The sequence below is a fragment of the Dermacentor andersoni genome, chromosome 8 (assembly GCF_023375885.2).
Source record: "Dermacentor andersoni chromosome 8, qqDerAnde1_hic_scaffold, whole genome shotgun sequence".
Taxonomy (NCBI): Eukaryota; Metazoa; Arthropoda; class Arachnida; order Ixodida; family Ixodidae; genus Dermacentor; species Dermacentor andersoni.
In genome coordinates this window covers 7,599,336-7,625,691 of record NC_092821.1, presented here as the reverse complement: position 1 = coordinate 7,625,691, position 26,356 = coordinate 7,599,336, and the positions used below count along the sequence as shown (strand labels likewise).

The following is a 26,356-nucleotide window of genomic DNA, read 5'->3' as shown; positions in this document are numbered from 1 at the left end:
TACATTTCTGAGGATGGTATGGCCGGAGAACCAGCCTTCAGGAAGCCCTCCGGAAGGCTGCTCCTTCGGCCGATACGTAATAAAATAAAGAACTCAGTGCCCTTTTACTCCGTGAGGAGTGATGAACAGCAAAGCTGTGTAATGTCGGCCCTTTAATGGCGAACTGCACCTCCGCCTCGGGTCGGCCCACGTATCATCATCATCATCATCATCATCATCATCATCATCATCATCATCATCATCATCATCATCAGCCTATTCAGGTCCACTGCAGGATGAAGGCCTCTCCCTGCGATCTCCAATTACCCCTGTCCTGCGCCAACCGACTCCAAACAGCACCCGCAAATTTCCTAATTTCGACGCTCCATCTAGTCTTTAGCCGTCCTCTACAGCGCTTCCCTTCTCTTGGTACCCATTCTGTTACCCTAATGGTCCAATGGTTATCCAGTCTGCACATTACATGACCTGCCCAGCGCCATGTTTTCTCTTAATGTCTATCAGAATAACGTCTATGCCCGTGGGCTCTCTGATCCAAACTGCTCTCTTTCTGTCTCTTAAAGTTGTGCCTAGCATTCTTCGTTCCATTGCTGTTTGCGCGGTCCCTAATTTGTTCTCAAGCTTTTTTGTCGGCCTCCAAGTCTCTGTGCCGTATGTCAGCACTAGTAAAATGCGCTGATTGCATACTTTCCTTTTCAGTGATAACGGTAAGCTCCCATTCAGCAGTTCACGATGTCTATCGTATGCGATCCAAGCCATTCTTATTCTTCTGTGAATTTCCTTCTTAGGGTCCGGGTTCCCTGTGATCAGTAGACCTAGGTAAACGTACTCCTCCAAAGACTTTAGAGGCTCACCTGCGATCGTAAAATCTTGTTCCCTTGCCAGGTTATCGTTATCTGCATATTAATTTTCAGTCCGACTCCTACACTTTCCCTGTTAAGGTCCTCAATCATTTGTTTAATAGCTTGAATATTTCTTCTAAGCACGCAGTGAATAGCATTGGAGAGATTGTGTCTCCTTGTCTGACTCCTTTCTTTATAGGTATCTTCCTACTTGTGTAGAATTAAGGTGGCTGTCGAATCTATGTATATATTTTCTAAGGTATTTATGTAAGCGGTCTGTACTCCTTGATTACGCAGTGCTTTTATGACTGCTGGTATCTCTACTGAATGAAATGCTTTTTCGTAATCTATGAAAGCCATATAGAGAGGTTTATTGAACTCTGCAGCTTTCTTGATAACCTGGTTAATGACATGGATGTGATCCATTGTAGAGTAACCTTTTCTGAAGCCAGCCTGCTCCCTTGGTTGGCTAAATTCCAGTGTTGTCCTTATTCCGTTGGAGATTATTTTGGTAAATATTTTATATAATACTGGGAGTGAGCTAACGGTCTTATAGTTTTTTAGTTCTTTAACGTCGCCCTTTTTGTGGATTAGAATAACGTTCGCATTTTTCCAGTTTTCTGGGACACTTGCAGTCGATAGACACTTCGTATAGAGAGTCGCCAGGTTTCCTAGCATTATGTCTCCTCCATCTTTGGTTAAATCGACTGTTATTGCAGCCTCTCCTGCCGTTTTTCCCTATTTCATGCCTTGCAAGACCTTTCTGACCTCATCTCTAGTTATACGAGGAGTTTCTGTATACTGTTCATTACTGTTTTGTATAGAGCGCTCCTGAGTCATCCGGGTACTGTAAAGGTCAGTATAGAATTCTTCCGCTGCTTTTACTATATCTTCCAGATTGCTGATGATATTACCCTGCTTATCTTTCAGCGCTTACATCTTGGTTTGTTCTATGCTAAGTTTCCTTCTCACTGAATTCAGACTGTGTCCAATTTTTACCACTTCTTCAGTCTTTCTCACGTTATAGTTTCGAATATCACTTACTTTCGCGTTGTTGATCAGTTTTGACAATTCCGCGAATTCTATCTTATCTCTTGTGTTGGACACTTTCATTCTTTGTCGAATTATTATTACGTCCTTTCTTCCTTGGGAGAGCTTGCCTACTGGTTGCCTTGGCGCCTTGCCTCCCACTTCAATCGCTGCCTCTGAAGCCAGCCTCATTACGGTTTCAATAATTACCTCTGTGTCATCATCATCATCTCTCTGTTCTAACGCTGCATATTTGCAAGTACCAGCCTAAATTTGTCTGCTTTTACCCTTACTGCCTCTAAGATGACCTGTTTTTTCTTTACCAATTTTACTCTTTCTCTGTTTAAATTCCAGTGGATCCTGGTCCTCACTAACATATGATCACTACATTTTACCCTACCTATTACTTGAACATCCTGCACTATGCTGGGACCGGCAGAAAGTATGAAATCAATTTCATTTCTTGCTTCACAATTAGAGCTTTTCCAGGTCCATTTTCTGTTACTACGTTTCCTGAAAAAAATGTTCATTATTCGCAGCTTATTATTTTCTGTGAATTCTACCAGCATCTCGCCTCTAGCGTTCCCAGAATCGACACCGTAGTTGCCAATTGCCTGTTCGCCCGCCTGCTTTTTCCCCACTTTTGCATTGAAGTCCCCCCTTACTACTGTATAACGCGTTTGCACTTTCCTTATCGCTAATCCGACACCTTCATAAACTGATCTACTTCCTCATCATCGTGACTGGGCGTTCGAGGGTAGATTTGTACTACCTTTATTCTACACCTTGTAGTGAGTTTGATTATGACAACTGCTAGCCTCTCGTTGATGCTGTAAAATTCGTCAATGTGGCCAGCTATGTCTTTATGGATTAGGAATCCCATCCCGTATTGCTCCTTATCAGGGAGACCTCTATAGCTGAGTACATGTCCGTTAATCAGCAATGTGTGCGCCTCACCAGGTCTGCTAATCTCACGAAGGCCAATAATATTCCACGCAATGTCTGATAGTTCTTCGAAGAGTCCTGCTAAGCTAGCCTCACTCGAGAGGGTTCGGGTGTTAAACGTTGCAAGGGTCAGTTTCCATTGGCGGCCTGTCCGGACCCAGGTAGTCTTAGCACCCTCAGCTGTTTTTCAAGTCTGACCGCCACCTAGGTCAGATGCTCCGTTGCCACTGGGGACTGAGGCCCATTTCTTTGAGGAGATCATTTGATTAGGGAGGCGCCTGCTTCACCGCCGCCGCGGGTCGGCCTAGTATTGCACTGACTTCGGTATAGGCGCATGTATGGGAATTGCTTAACGCCTGCGTCGCCGCGGGTCGCCCCGGCATTGCACTATGTTCGGGATCGGCCACGCATTGGGAGTACTTACCGCCTGCTTCACTTCCGCCGCCGGTGGGCCCGGTATTGCACAGTCTTCGGAATCGGCCCACGTAGGGGGAGTGTTTAGCGCCTGCTTCACCTCCGCCGTGGGTTGGGCTGGTTTTGCACTATCTTCGTGATCGGACCACGTATGCGGAGTGCTTAACGCCTGCTTCACCTAAGCCGCGGGTTGGCCCGGCATTGCACAATGCACCTTCACCGTGAGGCCCGGGGACGCGTACCATTCGTTCGTCGCGTGTGCGTGTCTCTTGGCGTCCGAAAGTTACGCGCTCCCGAGTATCCAGAATGGCGAGTCCTGTCGCCGTATCGTATATTAAAGGAGACCGTTTAGGCGTCACGCTCTAAGCCACAGTCTTCTTTTCGTTGACATTCATTTCCCAGACTTCACACCAAGAAGGTATTTTGATTAAAGCTGTGTTTAACAGATGCTGGTCGCGTGGACTGTGTATTTCCTGATAAAGGATACCGTCATCGGCAAATAACTTAATATTAACCGGAATATTAAGGATGATCTCATCTGTGAATATTAATAAGAACTAATAATAAGGCCCAAGCACTGAAGCTTGAATGATTCCTGTCTCCACCGGTCGTGAATCACAGCACACGTTGTCGATTGTGACAGTTTCATTTCAATATGAGAGGTAGGCCTGTATCCATGAAATTAAGACATCATATTTAAGTTTTGTCAGAAGTTTTGGGATGGGACACGCGATCAAACGCTTTTTCAAAGTCTAGGAATATCAATTTGGCCTTGTTTATCTAGGACAGCTGCAATATCATGAACAGTTTCCAGCAGTTATGTATTAGTTGAGAATCCGCCAAGTAATCCATGCTGGCGGTTATTGATTAGAATATGTTCCTCGAGAAAAAGTGACAGGTGCTCGAATATGATGAGTTCCAAAGCTTTTGCTCTTGAGCATAGCAGGAAAATTGGTCTGTAGAGAGAAAGGAGGATATAATTTGATGTTTTAGGTAAAGGAACAATTTTCTCAAAGTTCCAATTGCTGGGAAGCTGGAGCTGAAAAAAGCGATCTCTGAAATGTAATGCATAAAGATTTACAGCACCATTCAGCATACCTCACAGGAAATGTGTTAGGTATGCTATTTATACCAGACGATTTTTTTGGATCGATATTAAGTAACAGCGAAAGATTCCTGCCTCAGATGTCGAGATGTCACTTATTGGTGGAATATCATAAGTTGTTTTGGGGCATGGCCTTCTACCATCATCACCAGTAAACATTAAAAGAATGCATTAAATGATTTCGCAATTACTTCTTCGTTCATAACAATAGCACCATCTACACACATATTGAGGAACCGTTTCTTTCTAGGAAAATTTCGCTGGGGACTAAAGTAAAAAGTTCTCTAAAGTTGCGTTATAATATTAATCTGTTGCTTTTTATACTATCTTTCAACTCTTTGCGCACGACGGGGATGGGTTCTGATGATCTGGCTTTCTTAACTTTCTCTCTTTTCTTCTCAAGCGAACTATTGGCATAGTAATCCACGCGCAAACATTTCTTATTATCTTTACTTTTATTGGTACAAAGTCCTGAACGCATCGCCGTACAAAGTTCCTGAAAAAACACCGAAGGGCACCAACAGTACAAGTGCTAGACTCAGAAAGCGTGGTAAATCGAGAAAAATGAAAGTCAAGAGTGTCTGGTATTTATACGTCATTGGCACGCGAGAATACGAAGACCACTCGCTCTTACCGCTTTTTTTTTTGTCACTTCGTTCAGTTTAACGCCCATGTACACCAATCTGTAGTCTAATATTCCATCAATCATGTCTGTACTCGATATACGACATAATATGCTACTGTTAACGAAAAAAAAAGAGATCCAGGATTGAGGCAGTAGTTTTCTGGATGCAGGTGGGTAGCTTAACCAGTTGGGTTAAATCATGATAAAGGATTATATCTAAGGGTTTAGCTGCAATTGAAGACGGTACAGGGAAATCCGTATGCCATGTGACTGAAGTGACATTGAAATCACCACCAAGTAATACGTTGCTGGAGTAGCCACGGACGGCGAAAATGAATTCATTAAGCTCATGCGACGATTGTCCTTGTCCTCTTTTCAAAGTAACCTGCTAGTAAAGAAGAACTTCTCACTAGTCCTAGCCAACTAACCTCGTACTCCCTCAGTGCTGCGTCCAGAAGTACTGCAAGCCCTGCATAACGATCCGACCGCTGGGCACCTGGGATTCTCCCGGACGCTATCGAGGATACAGGAAAAGTATTACTTGCCGCGCCTGACCGCTGACGTCGGCCGTTACGTCAAGACATGCCATGACTGTCAGCGAGAAAAGACGCCAACGACAAGGATGTTGGGATTACTACAGCCGATCGAGCAACCTTGCCGACCATTTCAGCAGGTCGGGATGGACTTGTTGACACCTTTTCCGACGTCAACGTTCAGAAAATGTGGATGGTCGAGGCGACGGACTATCTCACCCGCTTCGCTGAAACGAATGCTCAGCTGATAGGTAGCGCAGCCGAAGTGGCGAAATTCTTCGTCGAGAACATCCTGCTGCGACATGGCGTCCCAGAAGTCCTCATCACCGACAGAGGGACAGCCTTTACAGCGGAGCTGACCAAAGCCGTTCTGCAATACAGCCAGACAAACCACAGAAGGACAAGTGCCAACTACCAGCATAACAGTGGCTTACGGAGCGCCTAAATAAGACCCTCGTCGACATGCACTCAATGTGCGTCGACGTCGAGCACAAGACGTGGGCTGCGGTCCTGCCACACGTAACTTTCGTTCACAACACGGGGGTGCAAGAAAAAAGACAAATCTCGCCGTTCAAGCTGGTTTGCGGCAGGAACCCGACAATGATTCTTGATGCCATGCTGCGGTGCGTCACCGACGAAGAAAACCTTCACTTCGCCACCCATATCCAATGCGACGAAGAAGCCCGAGAGCTCACCCGTCTACGAATCAAGAACTAGGAGATGACCGACAGCCGATACTACAACCTTCGACGACGCTACGTGGAGTACCAGCCAGGTAACCGTGTTGGGGTTTGGACCCCGATATGCCGACGAGCACTCAACGAGAAGCTTTTACACTGCTATTTCGGACCTTACAATATTGCCCGACGCATTGGCGCAGTCGACTATGAGGTCAAGCTAGACGGCATTCCGCTATCAGAGTCTCGCCACTCACGACCTGAAATAGTCCATGTTGGGCGACTTAAGCCATTCCATCAGTGCTAACGGACTTTGGGAGTTTGCATAGCTGAGCTTCGGACTTCCTGTGGATTTTGTTTCTTTGTTGTTTTGGTACTTTCTTTTAGTAAGTGTGCTTTTGTTTTTCACTCTCCTTTTAGTTTACAGCATCGGGACGATGATCTTTAATAGGGGCTATTGAAACGTGTACTTGTTTATGGAATGACTGCGTTTCATTGTCTAAAAAATGTTGTCGCTCAGTGCTGGACACGTCTGCATGTATCGGAAGTTTGTGGAACGTTATCGATGGTTCTATCTGCTGCCTGTAGTAGCCGAACTTTCTGTAAACTAATAGCATGCATGTGCGATTCGAATTGTGCAGAACTTTCTGGAAGACTCGCGGGCACCAGCGATAACTGTTGATCCTTCGATGGCTTATGAATAAAAGTTGACGCACTAGACCAGCAGATGAGATTATCGATGATCGCAAACTGTGTTTGCCGCTTTCGTTGAGCTTTACGTGTAGCCTGTTTTTCTGGGCACAGGTTTCGCCCAATAAAATTAGCTTCGCCATTCACAGTTTCGTTGCTGTGTCCTCAACCGTCACTACCACGTGACGCGAGAATCAAGTGTGAGTTGTCATTTCCAAGATGCCAGCGTACAGTGAAAAAATTCTCATGTAGTTCGTGCTCTGCAAAGCATGCTTCAAGAAAAGGTACCAGCATGTGAATACAAAAGGCCTGTTTAAGATTTCTTGTCGTGGCACAGTACCGAAATATGTAGGGCACTGAAAAGGCGAAATAGGCGTCTCATCACTCATAGCTGAACACATCCGCATAGAGTTTCCGGAGCTACAAGTTGAATGAGAAATCTGCTCCCTAATCATAGATGAAATTGTAATACAAGAGGAAGTCTTACACAATCGTCAAGTTCCCAATATTGTGGGCCTTGCTTAGGCGGGTTTTGACGGCGGCCGCATTTCGATGGGGGCGAAATGCGAAAGCACCCGTGTACTTAAATTATTTGCACGTTAGAACACCCCAGGTGGTCAAAATTTCCGGAGTCCTCCACTACGGCATGCCTCATAATCAGAAAGTGGTTTTGGCACGTAAAACCCCATAATTTAGTTTAGATGGGTCTGGAACAGCGATCATCAACAACACCTGAAGTGGTGAACAAGTGCTTCGTCCTTCTAGGGTTTGCGAGTGAATATGTAAGACAAGCTGGGTACATCTTTACTCGGTGCTTGAGAAGTGAGCCACTACTTTCTGTGACAATGAATGTCATAAAGGCAGTCCAAGATGTGGGTTTCCGTGTGACAAAGTTTATTACCGACTAACACAATTCAAATGTTGCTCTCTTCAAGAGCCTTTACAAGGATTGAACGCTCGTGCATGTTGCGACACACCTATTGACCTTTTTTTTTTCTCTTCAGAAACTTCAGCAATAATGTTGTGGAAGGAGAGGTGGACGGACGGGGTTGATTTATTTCAGGGTGACCTCTACTTGAAGAAACTTCTTGGCTTTCAGTCGCAACCTGAAAATTATGCTTTTTTTGGCGTGGCTGTGCACTATCTCCGGGATTGGCCTCCGCAAGAGGCGCGTTTCTAACAGAAAGCTCGCATTCGCGCATGGCATTCGCCACCAGTGTTTCCCGGTAAAAATTACAATTGCATAACCTGCAGTTGCCGGGAAGCATGAGCAGCAGTAAGGGACCTTTGAAAGCTATCGCGTTTCATTCTTAAAGGCAAAGTTAAGCGCCTTCCAAAATTTCTTAGCAAAGCTTCAATGCGCCGTCAATGACTGGAAGAACAAACGCAGCAGCAGCAGTGGTGGCGGCAGCGGTGGTGGGGGCGTCGGCGGCAGCAGAAGCAGCCTACTGTCTTGTCCACTGCAGGACGAAGGCCTCTACGAGCCATCTTCTATTACCCCTCTCTTGCACTAGCCGATTCCAATTTGCGCCCGCATATTTGCTAATTTCTTCAGCTCACCTAATTTTCTGCAGTGCTCGACTGCGCTTGCCTTCCCTTGACATCCACTGCGTAACTCAAATAGCCCACCGGTTATCTGTCCGGCCCATACATGTCCTGCCCGCTATACTTTCATCTCTTAATATTAACTAGAATATCCGCTATCGGCGGTTGCCCTAGGATCAAGACGGCTCCCTCTCTATCTCGTAGCGTTAGGCCAACATTGCTACTTCCATTGCTCTTTGAGCTGCCCTTAACTACTCGAGCTACTTCGTTAGCCAAAAGGTTCTGCCCCATATGTTTGTTTCAGCAGAATGCAGTGATTATAGACTTCTTTTTCGACGACAGTACTGACCTTCCGATCAGACCTTGGCAATGCCTGCCTTATGCACTCCGACCAATTTTAATCTTTTGATGCGCAAACTAGTACGCATTAGCTCAGCGGTACACAACCGCTTTTCACAGAACGTAGTGAGTGGTGAATGATTTTACGCCTTGTAAAAGTGGCGTGGTGTATTGGTTGCCCTTATCTTTTACAACGGTGTACATTGTGTGCAAACGGGGAGCCATGTTTTTTAAAAGCTTATTGAACACAAATAATCGCGGAAAGCCTTGTGCCATTTGCAGTCCAATTGCAGAAAATGCGAATGCGCCTCAACTTCCTTGATAATGACAATTCTTTTAACATTTTAATAAGGAGACGACAGAGGTCATGAAATCATGTCATATTGCCAACCACGTTTGTGTTTACATAAACCAAGCATTGGTTACGCTCAGGCGCAAAGACATCGAGTTTGTCATGTAAGCTGGATAAGTTTCGCAACCGGTGCCATATTTTCTTACCTTGTTGATTTTTTAATCTCTCCTTACCCACTCTACTATTGCCACCACTCCCTCCCCCTTTTTGTATATCTTTTTTTTACGTGCTACCAGCGCTTGTCTTGTATGTTTTCACCATCATCATCATTTATCATACCCTCAAAGGCCGCTGCTTAGGGTATTACATTAACAGAATACGCAGAAATTGGTCAGTAATACAGAGTGGGGAAAACATGAGAAGTCAATGGAATCAATAAATAACAGCATACACATGGTCGAAGAGGAATTACGAAGATATAATAGAAAAATAATATTCCCTGCATACAGACGGCGGAGCGAAATACACTTCAAGGACGCTTGGTGCAGAGAAGCAAAATTGGACAACAAAGCATGATAGGTATGAACAAAAACAAAGGTGAACTGCAGTAAATACAAGGATTCCATAGGTTGTGTCGTCAATAAATCACCGAATTTTCATGATAAGTTCGAGGCCGATCAAGTCATGAAGCTTATTCCATTCCGCTATAGCAGTAAGCAACAACGTGTTGTTAAAGGCATTAGTAGAACCATGTACACGCTGGACGCTCAAGGAATTTAAAGGCGACGAGAAGTGTGGATCGGAGGGAGAAGGAGCACTCCATGCAAATGCGTAAATATATTGTATATTGGTTGAAATAAACAGAGTAGGGCAATTCGGCGTCAGTATCCTAAAGAAGAGAGACTGAGGGAGTTCTTTATTTCACTGATACTCTGCTTGTAGTCATAATTAGAACGTATAAATCGTGTTGCTCGATTTTAGACTGCTTCAACGGTGTTAATGAGGTAAATTTGATGGGGGTTCCAAATACACGCAGCATATACAAGCTTTGTGCGTACGTATGTTTCGTAGGCCAATTGTCCAATAGAGGGTGGTGACAAAGATATATTTCTTCTGATGAATCCCAGTGACCTCGACACCTCTGCTGCAACCTCTATCACGTGTTTTGCCAAGGTTAGTTTTTTAGCAAGACGCCAAGGTACCGATATTCCTGTACTTGAGAAATCGGTGTCGAGTGCCACGAGTATGCATAAATGGAGTTAAAGCGTTCTCGAGACACGTGCATCAGTTTAAATTTCGTAACATTAAGCTTCATTATCTACTTTGAGCACCAGTTTTTAAAAAAAGGTTAAAGTCATTCTGCAAATGTGTGTGATCTTGATGGTTATCTATGCAGCGCTAAAGTAAGCAGTCATCTGCGAGTAGACGGATTGTAGATGAAATTTTGTTAGGTATGTCGTTGATGAATATTAAGCAAAAAGCGGGCCAAGAACCGAGCGTTCGGCGACGCGAGATGGTACTTTTGTTGTTGAAGAATGCTGACCTCCTATAACAGTATATGGCACTCCGTCTGTTAAAAAGCAGTTTATCCAAGAAAAGAATAATGGGTCGAAATTCAGCGCACCCAGTTTATTGATAAGATTTTTTGAGCGACGCGAGCAATTGCGTTCGAGAAATCGATGTAAATGACATCAATCTGAAACAAAGAATCCAAGTTGACGTGAAGGTCAGTAGTAAATTCAAAGAAGCTGCTTTTCAAATGATAACCCAGGTTGACAACCATGTTGTTTTGGATAAAAAATCAAGAGTTATCATTGAGGTATTGTGCGATTAGTGCATATATGATGTGCTCCAGAATCTTGCAGGCTATAATAGTTAGTGAAAAGGGGCAATAGCTAGAAGGATCCCATTGATTTGTGGTCTTGAATACTGGTACAACCTTCGCAGTGAGTCAGCCCTTTGGAACAGAACCCTAAGAATTAGAGTGCGTAAGTAATACCTTTTGCATGCAATTAGAGGCGCCATTAATAGCCTTTGGAATTTTGGCAGAAATAATAAAGGTACGGGAGAACATTACATTTTACGTTGGTTAATTAGAATTATTATGCCAGTGGAAGTAACAGTGACAGGAGGCATTCGGGTAAATCTCGATCTCGGTACTACAGGTGCACCACCATTCGGCTCGGGAGTGAAAACTGACATGAAGTGCGCCTTCATTACACGTAAGCGTTCCTCATGAGGAACATGTGACCCATCAGGGTTGGATAAAGTCATAATAAAACAGGGAGTTTTTGGGTTTAGAATATTCCAAAATTTTGGGGGTTTACGCGCAAAGATGTAATATCTTGCTATGAAAAAAATTCTTTTTAGAGCGTTTAACGATTTAGGTATATTCGTGTAGACATGTGAAATATACTTTAATTTATTTATCGAGGTTGACGTGTTGGATGCGTGGTAAAGACGATTTTTTTCTTTTCGAAAATCTTCTCATCATGTTTGAATACCAGGGCTTATTTGAATCACTTCAAATGCGGACCCGGAGTACGTGATTGTCTACTAAAGTTACTAATCTTTGTATGTAGAGCAACCAATTTTGGTCCACTGATCTAGTTAGGGCGGACTGAGAAAAACACAAAATTTTTCGAGATTTGAATTAATGACCAGCATACCAGCGTTTCGACAGTCGCGAATGTAATTTTTGGACAGTTGGCACACGGGAACATCAAGTGATATGTTGAACAAGACAATCCTGTGGCCGCTAATACCATCTACACAAGACACTGAATGAACGAGCTTTGGCTTGGAAACAAAGATCAGGTCAAGTGTGTCATTACCGCGAGTTGGTGTGTTAACCTACTGGGTAAAATTGAACAATTCGATGAGATCAGTAAATTCTTTCTACTGCTGCGACACTGCAGTTAAATTGTCCCAGTCAATACCAGGGACGTTAAAGTCACCGCAAAAAATGTATTCAGCACGAACAAAGCGAGAAGACACTCCCAGTAACACAGAGTGCAGCTCGTTAAGAAAGAGGAATCGCATTCAGGTGGGTGGTAAATGGCTGCTACTTTAAGTGCGCTCGAGGCAACTGACAGTTTAACGCAAATAATTTCGTGGTTACAATGAAACGTGGGTAGACAAGAAGGCAAGATAGAGTTCATTAAGAGCAAAACACAAGGCAAGGTAGATTTCATTAAGAGCAAAACACACCACTACATCTGCCCCCCCCCCCCTTTGTCAAGCCTGTGAGTTGTAAACAGTTATTTATTGTGCAGAAGTTCATCGTTAGCTCTTTGCGGAGTAAGCTACGATTCAGTTATCACGGCTCTGTCAGTGCTGCTGTCCTTGAGGAAGTCGTCAACCACATCTTTTTGAGGCAGATAGCTTTGGGCATTTGTTAGCATGCAACACATGCCGTGATAACGCAGTGAAGTGACCAGGGTCGGCGTCGAAAGGAAGGCAGAGAGCACGCTGGTGCAAGAATATGCCGCAATAGCTATGGCTTCGATTCATTGACTGAGTCAGTGTAGATGAACTGCTTGTTATCCACAAGGAGTCTTTACAACTGGATTTTGAAGGGAACCTTTCCCTGTTGAGGAAACAAGTAAAGTTTGCCCATCTCTGCCTATCTGTGACTGTTCCAAGAATAAGGCGTAATAGGTCGCCTAAGTTTTGCTACTTACTTAGTACTGGAGAAGAACGACGGAAATACCAAATCGATTTATTTACAATTGCAATAGGTTGTGGAACTAGTCGTGGAGAAAATATTGCGGCAGAATCTCACCATGACTGTCGCCGGTGATGCATATTACTAGGGATGGGCAGCGTATCCCGGACGTAGGATAAGAGGAACTAGAGGATACAGCTACTTCCTTTTTTCCTTCGTGCAGGTTGCGATGCTCACCCCTTGTTATATGTTAAAGTTACCAACTCGCCGTGCTAGCTGCAATAAGACGGTAAAGCATTACCACTGAATGCATATAGCGACATAACTTGTTGCCACCATCGTAACGAGGTATGTATGGGGCGTGCACGTGGCACAGAGTTTCATACAATAATTACTAGAGGGAACTTCGACGCTAGTGTCTACGAGAGCTGCAATGCGAGTGGTTGAGCCAGCCTGGAAATTATGGAAAATACATGGATTTGCCTAAACGGTTTCGTGACAGTAAGCTCGTCATTGTCAACAATGCACTGCGTATTAAATAATTGATTAAACATTGTTACCTTTGTCAGATGGCAGAATTCGAGTTAAAGAGTTCTACTAGTACAGACGTCCGCTATTGAAATCAGTAGGCCACGGGCACATGCATCGACAAGCGACACTTAACGTCCTTATGAATTGATTGCGGGCAAGCCAGTGCCTTGAGGCGCTTGGTGCGTTTCCATTTGGCCACCTCGACAAGCTGACACTTTGCAATTAGTTGCAATACTGCGTGTTCGCAGCGTCTTCTACACTTACAAAAATATACATTCCTCTGAAATTTGCAACAATGAAGACATACAAAGCGTAATAAACGAATTCATAAGAACGTCCGAATTCACAAGCACGAAGATCAGACAAATCCGTGTAATTCCCATCATTCCCATGGTGGCTCTACAATTAAAGTGGCTGAGTTCATTCTAGTATATTGTAGGAAACTGCATGGCACGTGGCATCCGAAACGCATGGCGCCACAGTACGTTCGAACGCTCAGAAACGCGTTAAAAGGCAACCGGGTTTCCATTTCCCGCTTATTTATGCACCAGCTGTGCCATCTAGTGGTACGGAATTATGCGAGCAGCCCGCGCGTGGCATCCGATACGAGAAGCGGGGCGCTGGTGGCTGCGAGCGCGCACAATCTTTCCCTCGCTTCCTGCACAATCAGTGGCACACTCGGTAAGTCAAGTTGGTGAGAGGTTCAGTGAGGAGTTGCACTTGCCTAGCGCAGTCATGGCGGAGCTCGCTCAAGCGTCGCGTGAAAGGCGTTCATTCAAAAGCGGCACATACCTACACTTGTCGGGATAATGTCCTTGCGTAACCCCTGTGACGTGCGCTCCATTTCGCTCAGCATCGAGGAAATTTAAGGGTTCTTCGTGATTGTACAGGGACACATTCGCGATGGCACACGTCTAGTTGGCGTCAAAGACGTTCATTGAAGAGCGGTACACACCTGCTGGTACATACCCAGTAACCCAAGCTCCCGTCATTGGAGCCTAGGACATGCCTAGTGGCACATACCTACTACTCTAAGTCGGCGTCAAAATGTTTCTTCAAACAGCTCTAGCTACGCAGTCCCGCGTCTGCAGTCACCTATGTCGGCGTGAAACAGATTCGTCGAAGAGCGGACCTTATGTTCACGTTGCCACATATTCAGTGACCCAAGTTGGTGCAATCGTTCATTTGAAACCATTTTGCCTCAGCACAGCCACTCGATGCGCAATTCATTACGCCACTGACTACCCGGAGAGCCAGGTAGGCGGAAAAACGGCCAGATATAATCATACATAATAGATACACAGATACATACATAAATAGATAGCCCTAGCAGATTGCGCAAAGTACCCTAAGTATGACAAAGCACAAAAGCTGGTCTATTCTACCCTCGATAGTGAATCTCGGTGTCACAACAGCGCTAGAAGAACCACCCACGTTATTCTGGATGCTATCATGACCTGCGGAAGGGCATAAATTATGGTCGCGCGTTTTTACCGCGAACGATAGCTGGTACCGAGACGCGATCTTAAAAGGTGCACACAGTCGGTCAAGTATTTAACGTAAACAAAGCAAACGAAGCAGGGAGCGTCAAGCTCACTGCCGATATTGAGATGCTACTAGTGCTTTTATAATGTTTTCAGTCACGCGAATTTACCACTAGTGCCTGTAGACCTGCAGCAAGAAACAGCAAATTACGGGGTTTTACGTGCCAAAACCGCGATCTGATTATCACGCTCGACGTGGTCTAAGACTTCAGAATATTTTGATCAAGCTGGAGTTCTTTAAGGTGCACATAAATCTAAGTACACGGGTCCTTTCGCTGTTCGCCCGCATTGAAATCCAGCCACAATGACCGTGTTCTGATCTCGTAATCTGGTGCATAGCAGCCCAACATCATAGCCACTAAGCAACCACGGCGTTTTGTAGGCCTGCAACAATGTCATTTAATGCAGGGTGGACGTTTTTCCATATTTCACCTATTTTTCTGTGTGAATTACACACCTCTCGCGCTACATTTTTTATTTAGGTCGCCCTTGCTTATGATACATTTCCTTCAACACTAGAAAAGCCTTGGTCGAGTGAAAACTTATCGGGACCTTTTATGTCTCCTAGCCTCCCAAGCCAGGCAGGCAGTGTAAAGTTATAAATAGGAAGGTGGGCGAGACCATTAGCATTCATCCTACTTTTGGTAACAGCGCAAAGGGACACGGACAAAAGGAAGAAATACGACAACACGGTTGCTCACTCGCAACTGATATTTCATTCGGGAAGTTCATACACATATTTAGGAACCGAAGTCCAAAAGATAACGGCACATACACAGGACATATGGTACGGTTCAACATAATTATCAGTACTAGTATAAATAGCGAAATTCTCTCTCATAATGAATGACGGAAGGTACACTTATACATGTTCTCTGTCCCACCTAATTTTTGTGTTATATGCTTCTACTATTTTTCTTGCCGTCGGGCTTTTCTGTTCGAAGATAATGAAAGTTTCGTTAAAGAGAGTGACACAACCACATGATTTTCATAGGAACATGTAGCACAGGAACAAGTAGCGCCGCAGTTTTTGTAATTGTTACAGCAATATACTCAGGCTTGTGCTGCCGTTTCATATTGCTTGGGCAAGATGCTATCTGTTGATAAGATCAGTGCGTGCGGCCACCATGCCGCCTGTCTGCGCACCTATCTAAGGTAAATATACCTGGCACCGAAGCTTCCATAGAAGCCCATACGTTCAAAACATGCCGGTTCATCTGTGGTTCAAGGGGCTTGGCATCATCCGTGCGACGAGCGAACACTTCCGGCGGAAGAAGAAATAACGTGACACCATATCCGTAAAAACAGTAGTGACGTCATTTTGTTCTCGAAGGTGCGAAATCTCTTTTAGTTACCTGCCATTAGAGATGTATATTCACATGCCGTGGCATTCGATTTGGCGGGCGTTTTGACCCTTCGGCACGGAAAGCGATGCAGCAAAAGGTCAGCCGTAGGGGTGTCGAAATCGCACCCCTGCACCAAACATACTTTCTTTGGAGGCCGTCGATAGCTTTGGGTTTACAGCGCTGGTCACATCGTTGGACGCCAAGCCAGTGCGCCAGCGCATTCGCAAGAGAACAGCTAAAGTAAACAATTATCAGGTGATTATTACAAAAAACTGTGGTACTACATTTTCATCCGCATTGCAAACCACGTGGCTGTGCTTTTATCTTTAAACAAACTTGTATTATCTTCAAACACACAAGCCAGATGGCAAGAGAAATAGCAAAAGCATACAACAGAAAAAATGGGGGGGGGTACATGTATGAATGAACCATCCGCCATTCTTCAGGAGAAATAATTTCGTTATTTACATCAGTACTCATAATTACATCGAAGCGTACCATATCTCCTGCGCATGCACCAGTATGTTTTGCAGTTCGGTTAGTAAATATGTATGTAAATTTTCCTAATAAAATATCAATTGCGAGTCAGCGGCCGTGTTGTCCTGTTCCATCCTTTTGTCCGCGTCCTTTCCACTGTTACCAAAAATTACGGCGAAGTTTAAAGTGGCCTTAGGCCTTAGCACTCACCAGCGCTTGGACCTCTTGCTGTACTCTATCTGGGCCGACACGTTGCCGTCGTGGTCGTGGTTTCCAGCCACGATGAGCCACGGAACTTGAAGCGATGGCGCCGAGTACACGTCCTCAAAGGTCCTCTGCGCCGCGATGAGACACTCAAATAAATTCTGGGGTTATACGTGCCAAAGCTACTGCCTGATTACGATGCACGCTACATTTGGGAGGGCTCCGGAATAATTTTAGAAATTAGTTTTATTCAATCCTCACCTAATGCACGGTACGCGATATTTTTTGCATTCTACCCCCACAGGAGTCAAACTGACGACATTGGAGTCGGCAGCACAATGCCATAGCCACGGGGCTGGCGTGACGAGTGACCACACTCATGAAACCAATTCACAACCCGCCTACAAATGGGTATCACACATAGAAAGCAAAGAATGCTCTACTTCCTCTTGACTGTTGATTAGAGGGTTCCTTATTGGTAAATTAGTGGATACACAGGCAGTATTGACTGCTCGAGCCGCTATCCTAGTGGCTGATCTAGAAAGAAATAGTGAGCAAAGCGAAATTCAAGTGAGCTAATGTACTCCCCGAAATACACGAAGGTCGGTGAAAAAAATAGGAGGGCAGAACAGTAACTTTTATTGCAAGATTCTGTTATTTTGATGTGGCTTATTTCAGCCTATCAGTAAACAATCTAATTCGCCCTATTTTTAATATTAATGGTGAGGTAGCCCCGCCAACCTAGTTAACAAAGCCACCAACGGAAGAAGCGGTGCAGGGACGAGAATTTGTGCCTTAGATAACAGAATAAACGTAACAAAAATATCTGGCACCAGGTAATACAAAAAAGAACACTAGAAGACACTTTCGGGACACCATTTCAGGACACCAAGACAAGTTTCTGAATATGAGACGCAAGCTGTCACCTTTCCTTTGAGATACATCCCTTTTTTCCCTCGTTTTCAGTGCAACAGTTACAGACCAATCGTACGGGGCCGCGTGCTAAGCAAAGGTTGCGTTTCTGTGCGAGAAGTGGAATAAATTGTCAAACAGACTAAAATGCGTATATTTCTAACTTTTTAAAAGATATCTGGTTGATTTGCGGTTGACATGTGGTGTTCATAAAAAATCTAAATCTTTGTAGGCTAAATTTATGTAATAATTTATATTTGTGCACGCTGTACGGTAGATGCAATATTGTATGAAAACCACTTCTCTAATATAGGCGATGTGTTCAACGAAGCATTATTGTAAGTAGCTTAAACCAAATGGCAGTAATGCAAGTGAGTAGAGAAAAGGCTAACGGATAATACAAGCTTATGCCGCTTTGGTGGTAGTATGCATGCACACTTTCGTGGCTTACCGAAGACATTGCAAAGTATATTTCTTAAGTATTTGGTACGATGTTTCCAGGGCAAACACATGGGAAACATAGCCAGTTATTTTGGAGAAGGTGATAGCTCAATCTTCTTCAGCCTGCTCTCGTGGCTGTCCTGGTTTCAGCGCCGATACAATGCTGCCGATGGAAAGTGCTCTCGTGCATCGAGTATCAAGGCATGTTTCTCGCCGAATGCCAACTACGACAACGCTTTGAGACGCAGCTCTCGGGAGAGACGCCTTGAGGTCAGCTTAGATGCTGCGGCTTGGGAAGGATGCTCCCCTTCTCCGCCTCTGTGCTCCCTTCAGTTGATAGTTGGCGTTCGTGTTGTCCACTTCTCTCGTGTACTGTCTGCACGCGCCACCTTTTTCGCATAATGTCCCCTTCTCCACCTGTGGTGGCTGCGCGAGAAGCGTACCGTGTTCCTCCTGTGTCGGTACTGGCACCACTGGAAGCGAAACGCGTACGACAAATCGTCGTCTGCGCATGGCTGCCTAAACTACACCGCCTCAGATATGTGCTGGTTAACTGGCCCTTTCGCCATACAATTAGGCAACGAAAAAAAAACGCTACCTAAATATCCTCGCTATTCGCTTGCACTCACATTCATCGCCGATTGTTTCCGAGCACCTTTTTTTTTTTACCAGTATCCTTTCCTAGTGTTGAAGCATTTATTAAACGTAATTGATTTCAATAAATTAGTTTTAGCGGAATGGCAGCAGTGGTTTTGCAGTTATTAGTTAAAAGCAGCAAGCGATGATTTTAGTTTTCTCCAACAGCAAGTTGTGCACTTGTTGTTCAGTACGTACCCAAACACCCATTATTTTTCTCTAGGCGAAAACGAGTGCCTTTGAACAGGACTTTTGTTTCGCAGTAATTTTGTCGCTAGGGGTGAGTGTTAATGATTAAAGAAAGCGCTATGTCACCTCGGGCATTGCCGCCTGTAACAGCATCTGCTTATGCCAGAGGTGGTGCTCTTTATCTTCTGAATACTGCAAACATGAATGCAAGACTATATTTCTAAGTGTCTGGGTGTTCACCAACGAACTGAGTTTAATATACCAGTTTCTCTAGACTCGTCTAAATTTCATTAACTTCAGCATGGTGTCCACAACGCTGAAAGTAGTAAGACTCCTTGAAAAATAAAAAAAAAAATGCCGTGTTCGGCATCGACCTTCTTCTATTGAATATGTGACTCGCGTAATGCTCCTAAATCAGTTATCTTGAAAATAAAACAGTTCAAGCATGCAACATGAAGTTACTTTTCTCGTTTTCCTTTTCGCTTGTGTTACTGCTCCTGCATCATCGTTAACGAGACTAGACTGCGGGGCTAGTTGGCTCCTCAGCAACCTATAGAATCATCGTGAAATTACTGCCCACGGAAGTAAGCTAACGGGAGACATACACATATACTTACGACGAACAGTGACAGAGGAATGTTCTGTCCACTGGTTTCGCCCACTTCCAATAAAGTGCTGAAAAAGCTTTGCAACAAATGAACTCACCTTTTTTGCCCGTGCGGGACAGGCCTCCTCCCTACAGTTATCTTCTAGAAGGAGATGATTCGCGAAGTCTAACATTCGTGTCGTTTATAGATCAAAGGAACACAACACTACTACAGGGCGAAACGCTCTTATACTAATCGTCACAAAAGGAAACCGACACTTGCGCAAAGCATAAAAAAGACAACTTAAGCAAAGATAAGAAAAGGTCAACAAAGATCAAGAAAGATGAAAAAACGTTCAAAAAACATCAGTATTTACAACTTTTTTTCTAGTTTAGAGTGTTCGTGTTTTTCCTATAATATTTCTTTCTCGCAGATTTTTACCGCCAAACCCGTAATTATATGTGCTAATACAGTCTTATATTGCCGCCACTGCGATCCATACCCTAACTAGATTATAATATTCAATTTAAAGGCCCTAAATTTATCTTCGTGCATCCCGACGAGCTAGCCAGAGCAGTAGCGCAACATTCTGAAATTGAAAATTGCCAGAATGATTCTTATAGTAGCTCATCGGTATGTCCCTCCGAAAGCAAAATGATTATCTTGAGGTCGTCTTATAACGGATGTAAGAGATGATTGGCATGATTTAAAAAGATGACGGTCTTCAAATTAAACTATCAGTCAGCATTCAAGGTCATATCCATTCATGATTATCCGTGCGCTCTGTCCTTGCTGATGTCACCGATCCACGCCAGTCCTGGGGCAGTGGTAAGCGCGCGGCATCTCCATCCCTCGGTTTTGTCGGCTTGTCTAGGCTGCACGCAGGTCCAAGTGCGCCTCACCATAGGTCGGCAGAATAACCCGGCAACGCTTACTCCTCAATCATCATCAGCCTGGTTACGCCCACTGCAGGGCAAAGGCCTCTCCCATACTCCTCCAACTACCCCGGTCATGTGCTAATTGCTGCCATCTATCGTAAACTGCTGTTCTCTTCCTAGACTTAACATTACTTTAGTTTACTGCAGATTAATTTTAGGCCCATTTTTCAGCTTTGCCTCTCAAGGTAAGTGAGCATGCATTGCAATTGGTCCCCTGAGTTACTAAGCAAGGCAATATCATCAGTGAATCGGAAGTTACTAAGATATTCTCCATTATTCCAGGTCTCTGAATACCTCCTGTAAACACGCTGTGAATAGCATTGGAGAGATCATATCTCCCTGCCTGACGCCTTTCTTTATTAGGATTTTGTTGCTTTCTTTATGGAGGACTACGGTGGCTGTGGAACCGCTATACATATCTTTCAGTATTTTTACATACGGCTCGTCTACACCCTGATTCCGTAATGCATGCATGACTGCTGAGGTTTCGACTGCATCAAACGCTTTCTCGTAATCAATGAAAGCTATATTTAAGGGTTGGCTATATTCCGCACTTCTGTGACCTGATTCATAGTGTGAATATGGTCTATTGTTGAATACCCTTTACGGAATCCTGCCTGGTCCTTTGCATGATATAACTCTAAGGTGTTCCTCATTCTATTTGCGACTACCTTAGTAAATAGTTTGTAGGCAACGGACAGTAAGCTGAATGGTCTGTAATTTTTCAAGTCTTCGGCGTCACCTTTCTTATGGATTAGGATTATGTTAGCTTTCTTCCAAGATTCCGGTACGCACGAGGTCATGAGGCATTGAGTATTCATGGAGGCCAGTTTTTCTAGAACAATCTGCCCACCATCCTTCAACAAATCTGCTGTTACCTGATCCTCCCCAGCTGCCTTCCTCCTTTGCATAGCTCCCAAGGCTGTCTTTACTTCTTCCGGCGTTACTTGTGGGATTTCAAATTACTCCAGTATAATCTCTCTTCGATTATCGTCATGGGTGCCACTGGTACTGTATAAATCTCTGTAGAACTCCTCAGCGACTACAACTATCTCATCCATATTAGTAATGATACTGCCGGCTTTGTGTCTTAACTCATACATCTCATTCTTGCCAATTCCCAGTTTCTTCTTCACTGCTTTTAGGATTCCTCCATTTCTTAGAACATGTTCAATTGTATCCATATTATACTTCCTTATGTCAGTTGACTCACGCTTGTTGATTAACTACAACAGTTCTGCCAGTTCTATTCTAGCTGTAGGGTTAGAGACTTTCATGTATTGGCGTTTCTTGATCAGATATTTTGTCTCCTGCGATAACTTACTGGCATCCTGTGTAACGGAGTTACCACCAACATCTATAGCACATTTCTTAATGATGCCCATACGATTGTTGCTAATATCTTCAACACTAAGGTCCTCTTCCTGAGTTAAGGCCGAATACCTCTTCTCTAGCTTCATCCGGAATTCCTCTATTTTTCCTCTTACCGCTAACTCATTGATCGGCTTCTTATGTACTAGATTATTCAGTTCCTTCCTCAGGTCTATGTTAATTCGAGTTCTTACCATCCTATGGTCACTGCAGCGCACCTTGCCGAACACGTCCACATCTTGTATGATGCCAGGGTTAGCACAGCGTATAAAGTCTATTTCATTTATAGTCTCACCAATCGGGCTCCTCCACGTCCACTTTCGGCTATCCCGCTTAAAAAAAAAAGGTATTCATTGTCCGCATATTATTCTGTTCTGCAAAGTCTACTAATAGTTCTCCCCTGCTATTCCTAGTGCCTATGCCATATTCCCCCACTGACTTTTCTCCAGCCTGCTTCTTGCCTACCTTGGCATTGCAGTCGCGAATCAGTACAGTGTATTTTGTTTTTACTTTACCCATCGCCAATTCCACGTCTTTATAGAAGCTTTCGACTTCCTGGTTATCATGACTGGATGTAGGGGCGTAGACATGTATGACCTTCAATTTGTACCTCTTATTAAGTTTCACAACAAGACCTGCCACCCTCTCGTTAATGATATGGGATTCCTGTATGTTACCAGCTGTATTCTTATTAATCAGGAATCCGACTCCTAGTTCTCGTCTCTCCGCTAAGCCCCGGTAGCACAAGACGTGCCCGCTTTTTAGCACTGTAAATGCTTCTTTTGTCCTCCTAAGTTCCCTGAGCCCTATTATATCCCATTTACTGCCCTGTAATTCGTCCAATAGCACTGCTAGACTCGCCTCACCAGATAACGTTCTAGCGTTAAACTTTGCCAGGTTCAGATTCCATAGAGTTAAACGTATACTTAAAACGACATGAGACGTCGCTATTTACAATATATTTAAACTGAGGTTCACAGCAGTCACTTTTATGGCGAACTGCCTGCACACCAGACAGACCCGCCTTCTTCGTTGTCTCCTCCAGGCAGAATGTCTCTGTCGGATTGCATTGGTTTCGCAACAATATTTTCGCAGGCTCTGTAGTCACTCGCCTCATGTACACTAACGTTCGCCAGCCCTTGTTCGCTTTTTTTCTCATGTACAATCATGCTCACCTACACACAACACAGTCGTAGACTCTTCCATTCTTCCTTACCCACTCACGCTCAAGCTCATCCCACCCACCAGCACACGCATACATGTTGACCTCAGCTGCCACTCGCCAACTGTCTCTCATGTTTATGCACGCGTCGACTCAAAGTCAGCGCCGGTGATTTTCGTTGCTACTCACGTTCACCAGCACTCGCCCCTGTTCATAGCCACGTTCACTCACGTTCAGTGTGGAGCGAATAGGAGTCCGTGTTACTCGTAAGCGAGTACCGTTAGAGTACGTGCCTTAAAGCGTCGGTCGTCGACCGAACGGACACCTTTGAAGTAGAAATTGTCCCCGAGCGAGAGGACGAATTCGATGCGCTTGGCAGCTGCCACGACCGCCATGGTCTTGGCCAGGTTTCGCTGGATGCGCGTCGTGTACGGGTAGAAAGGCAGACCGCCCCAGTCGCCGAACACGAGGAACCGCACCGACGCATTGTTGGCTGGTCCGGTGACGCCCGGCGACGCCAGCGCACCACCGCTCAGCAACGCCAGCCACGCTGAAGGAAACAGGCCTGCCCAATTATTCATTAAGTATATTTGCTGCAAAATACTGGTGTAGCTTTACGCAATACATCAGCAGGTTTACAACACAAAAAGCGGGGGTTAGAACATTTCCATTCGCAAGCTTTAGTACAGCTGGTGTCTTGACTATTCGTCCAAAAAATTTTACAAGCATGCAAATAAAGTATTACCACGGTCGATCCACCGGCTGTTGCGAAGTATTGCTTTTGCAGCAAAATTAGCTTTCAATCGACAAAATTATATTTGTCACTGCCACCAGTATGCGAACAATGTCTACTCTATATTGCTGTGACGGCCCACTTATGGGGGCAAAGGTTCGTGTTCTCAATGTTTTAACGGTTCTCTTAGGCGGAGCCTCCGAGAACCCAATTGAGGACAAAGCCGTTGGTTTGAACACACACACAAAGACTTTTAATCAAACTAAAAAGGCATAAAGCAATTAGAAAGAAATAGAAAGCATGCATAAAATAAACACTCAAGCGGACATTGCGGTAAGGAACACACATAGGGCTTTAACGAGGGCGCGAGTCCGGGCTTGCCACGAGGGCGGGGACGCGTCGCAGTCTCGACGCGGCAACGCGGCGACAAGCTGGCAGAAGGAGTGGCGCCGGTCTCACCAAAGGTCGCGGCGTAAGCTGACCGACCGGGCGCCGGGAGCGCGCCAGCTCTGGCTAGGCGAGGTAACGCTGGCGGCTGGGTGGCGTGAGTAGACGGCGTCGGCGTTCTGGTCGGGCAGCTGGCGTAGAACTCGGGCCCGAAGCCCGACTGTTCTCGTCTCGCCCACGGGCACGGAAGCTCGAACGCCGGCCTCGGGCAGCAGGCGGCACGGCAGACGGGGGTGGCGTTCTGGCCGGGCAGCTGGCGTAGAACTCGGGCCCGTAGCCCGACTGTTCTCGTCCTGCCCACTGGCGCAGAAGCTCGCCGGCGTTGAGCAGCTGACGGCACGCTCGGGTAGACGGGCGACGCACAGGAACAGGTTGGCAGGAGGCCCCGGTCGGGTGAAGTCCTGGTGGGCTCGGGTCCGGGTTCCCCCTACCCGGCACCCGGCACCCGCCCGTCTACCCGGCACGCTCGGGTAGACGGGCGACACGCAAGAGGACACGCAGGGAGACGCCGGGGAGACGCCAGGAGAGTCCCAGGAAACGACGGCAGGAGGAGGTCAACCACCGGAGCGGGCGTTGAAGACGGGCCGTCGGGTTCCGGACCCGAGCCCACCAGGACTTCACCCGCCCGGGGCCTCCTGCCAACCTGTTCCTGTGCGTCGCCCGTCTACCCGAGCGTGCCGTCAGCTCCTCAACGCCGGTGAGCTTCTGCGCCAGTGGGCAGGACGAGAACAGTCGGGCTTCGGGCCCGAGCTCTACGCCAGCTGCCCGGCCAGAACGCCACCCCCGTCTGCCGTGCCGCCTGCTGCCCGAGGCCGGCGTTCGAGCTTCCGCGCCGTGGGCGAGAGGGGAGCAGTCGGGCTACGGGCCCGAGCTCTCTGCCAGGCCAGAACGCCGCCGCCGTCCACTCCTGCTACCCTGCTGCCAGCGTTACCTCGCCTCGTCAGAGCTGGCGCGCTCCCGGCGCCCGGTCGGTCAGCTTATGCCGCGACCTTTGGTGAGACCGGCGCCGCTCCTTCTGCCAGCTTCTCACCGCGTGGCCGCGTCGAGACTGCGACGCGTCCCCGCCCTCGTGGCAAGCCCGGACTCGCGCCCTCGTTAAAGCCCTAAGTGTGTTCCTTACCGCAATGTCTTCCTGAATGTTTATTTTATGCATGCTTTCTATTTCCTTCTAATTGCTTTATGCCTTTTTAGTTTGATTAAAAGTCTTTGTGTGTGTGTTCAAACCAACGGCTTTGTCCTCAATTGGGTTCTTGGAGGCTCCGCCTAAGAGAACCGTTAAAACATTGAGAACACGAACCTTTGGCCACCATAAGTGGGTCGTCACAATTGCCAACATTTATGCTACGAAGGAGCATGCAAAAGTTGCCGGATCCTAAGGTATATGGTGACGCTTCAGGATGCAAGAAAATTCCACATCCTCCGTCATGGCAGTGGATAGCAGTGACTAATTCTCCCTAGCCTAGTCTTCTGCATGTACACCCGATAATGCTAACGGGAAGACGATCGTCGCGGTAAATTGATGGTAAAACGATAGGATGGGGGGATGGATGGGTTAGTTGGTAATGCATTATCAGAAAACTTAGAGCGCCAGAAAGGCACTGGACCTATATATGTTTTCATGCGTGTATTAAATATATTTTGTTAGTGAGCACGAGTAGTGTGTGTTCCTTTTCTATCTCGAGTGTCTTTCTTGTGGTGTATGTTTTCTAATAATGAAGGTACGGCACCGCTCACGCAAAGCGGGAGATGTTCGTTTGTCTCCCAAGTTCGACAAGTTGCATTTTTGTCCATTTAAATGTATGTTTTCGCGCGTTGGAATTACTCGATTTCCTAGGCCTCATGAAGGGGTACATCGTATCGGAGCAGTGAATCAATTTCGCTCACCCTCCCACACGCGTACAACATTACGAAAAAATTGTGACTGATTGAAAGCCAATCGCCCTGGGAACCCTTGCTCCGACAACCGACACGCCAAGCGCTTCATACTCTGCAAGGCCCATGTGGTGTACGAGATCCCTAAGTCCTGCAGTGGTTTTCACATTAGACAAACAAGTTGTATCACTGACCTCCTGAAAAAACGTGCACTAAGCTTTGAGGTTAAAAATCCTGTAGACCTCAGCTCACAAGGACTGTCGACG

General features: G+C 45.7%; 1 protein-coding gene across 1 annotated transcript in view; it reads right to left on the bottom strand.

The window, feature by feature from the left end:
* LOC126526706 (tartrate-resistant acid phosphatase type 5-like) overlaps window positions 1-26,356 on the bottom strand; it is a 171,810-nt gene that overhangs the window by 95,601 nt on the left and 49,853 nt on the right. Inside the window, exons 2-3 of the mRNA XM_055068342.2 lie at window positions 23,332-23,588; window positions 16,809-16,933 (exon numbers count right to left, since the gene is read on the bottom strand). Coding sequence (XP_054924317.1) covers window positions 16,809-16,933; window positions 23,332-23,588 — 382 coding nt within the window. The remainder of the gene's footprint in view (window positions 1-16,808; window positions 16,934-23,331; window positions 23,589-26,356) is intronic.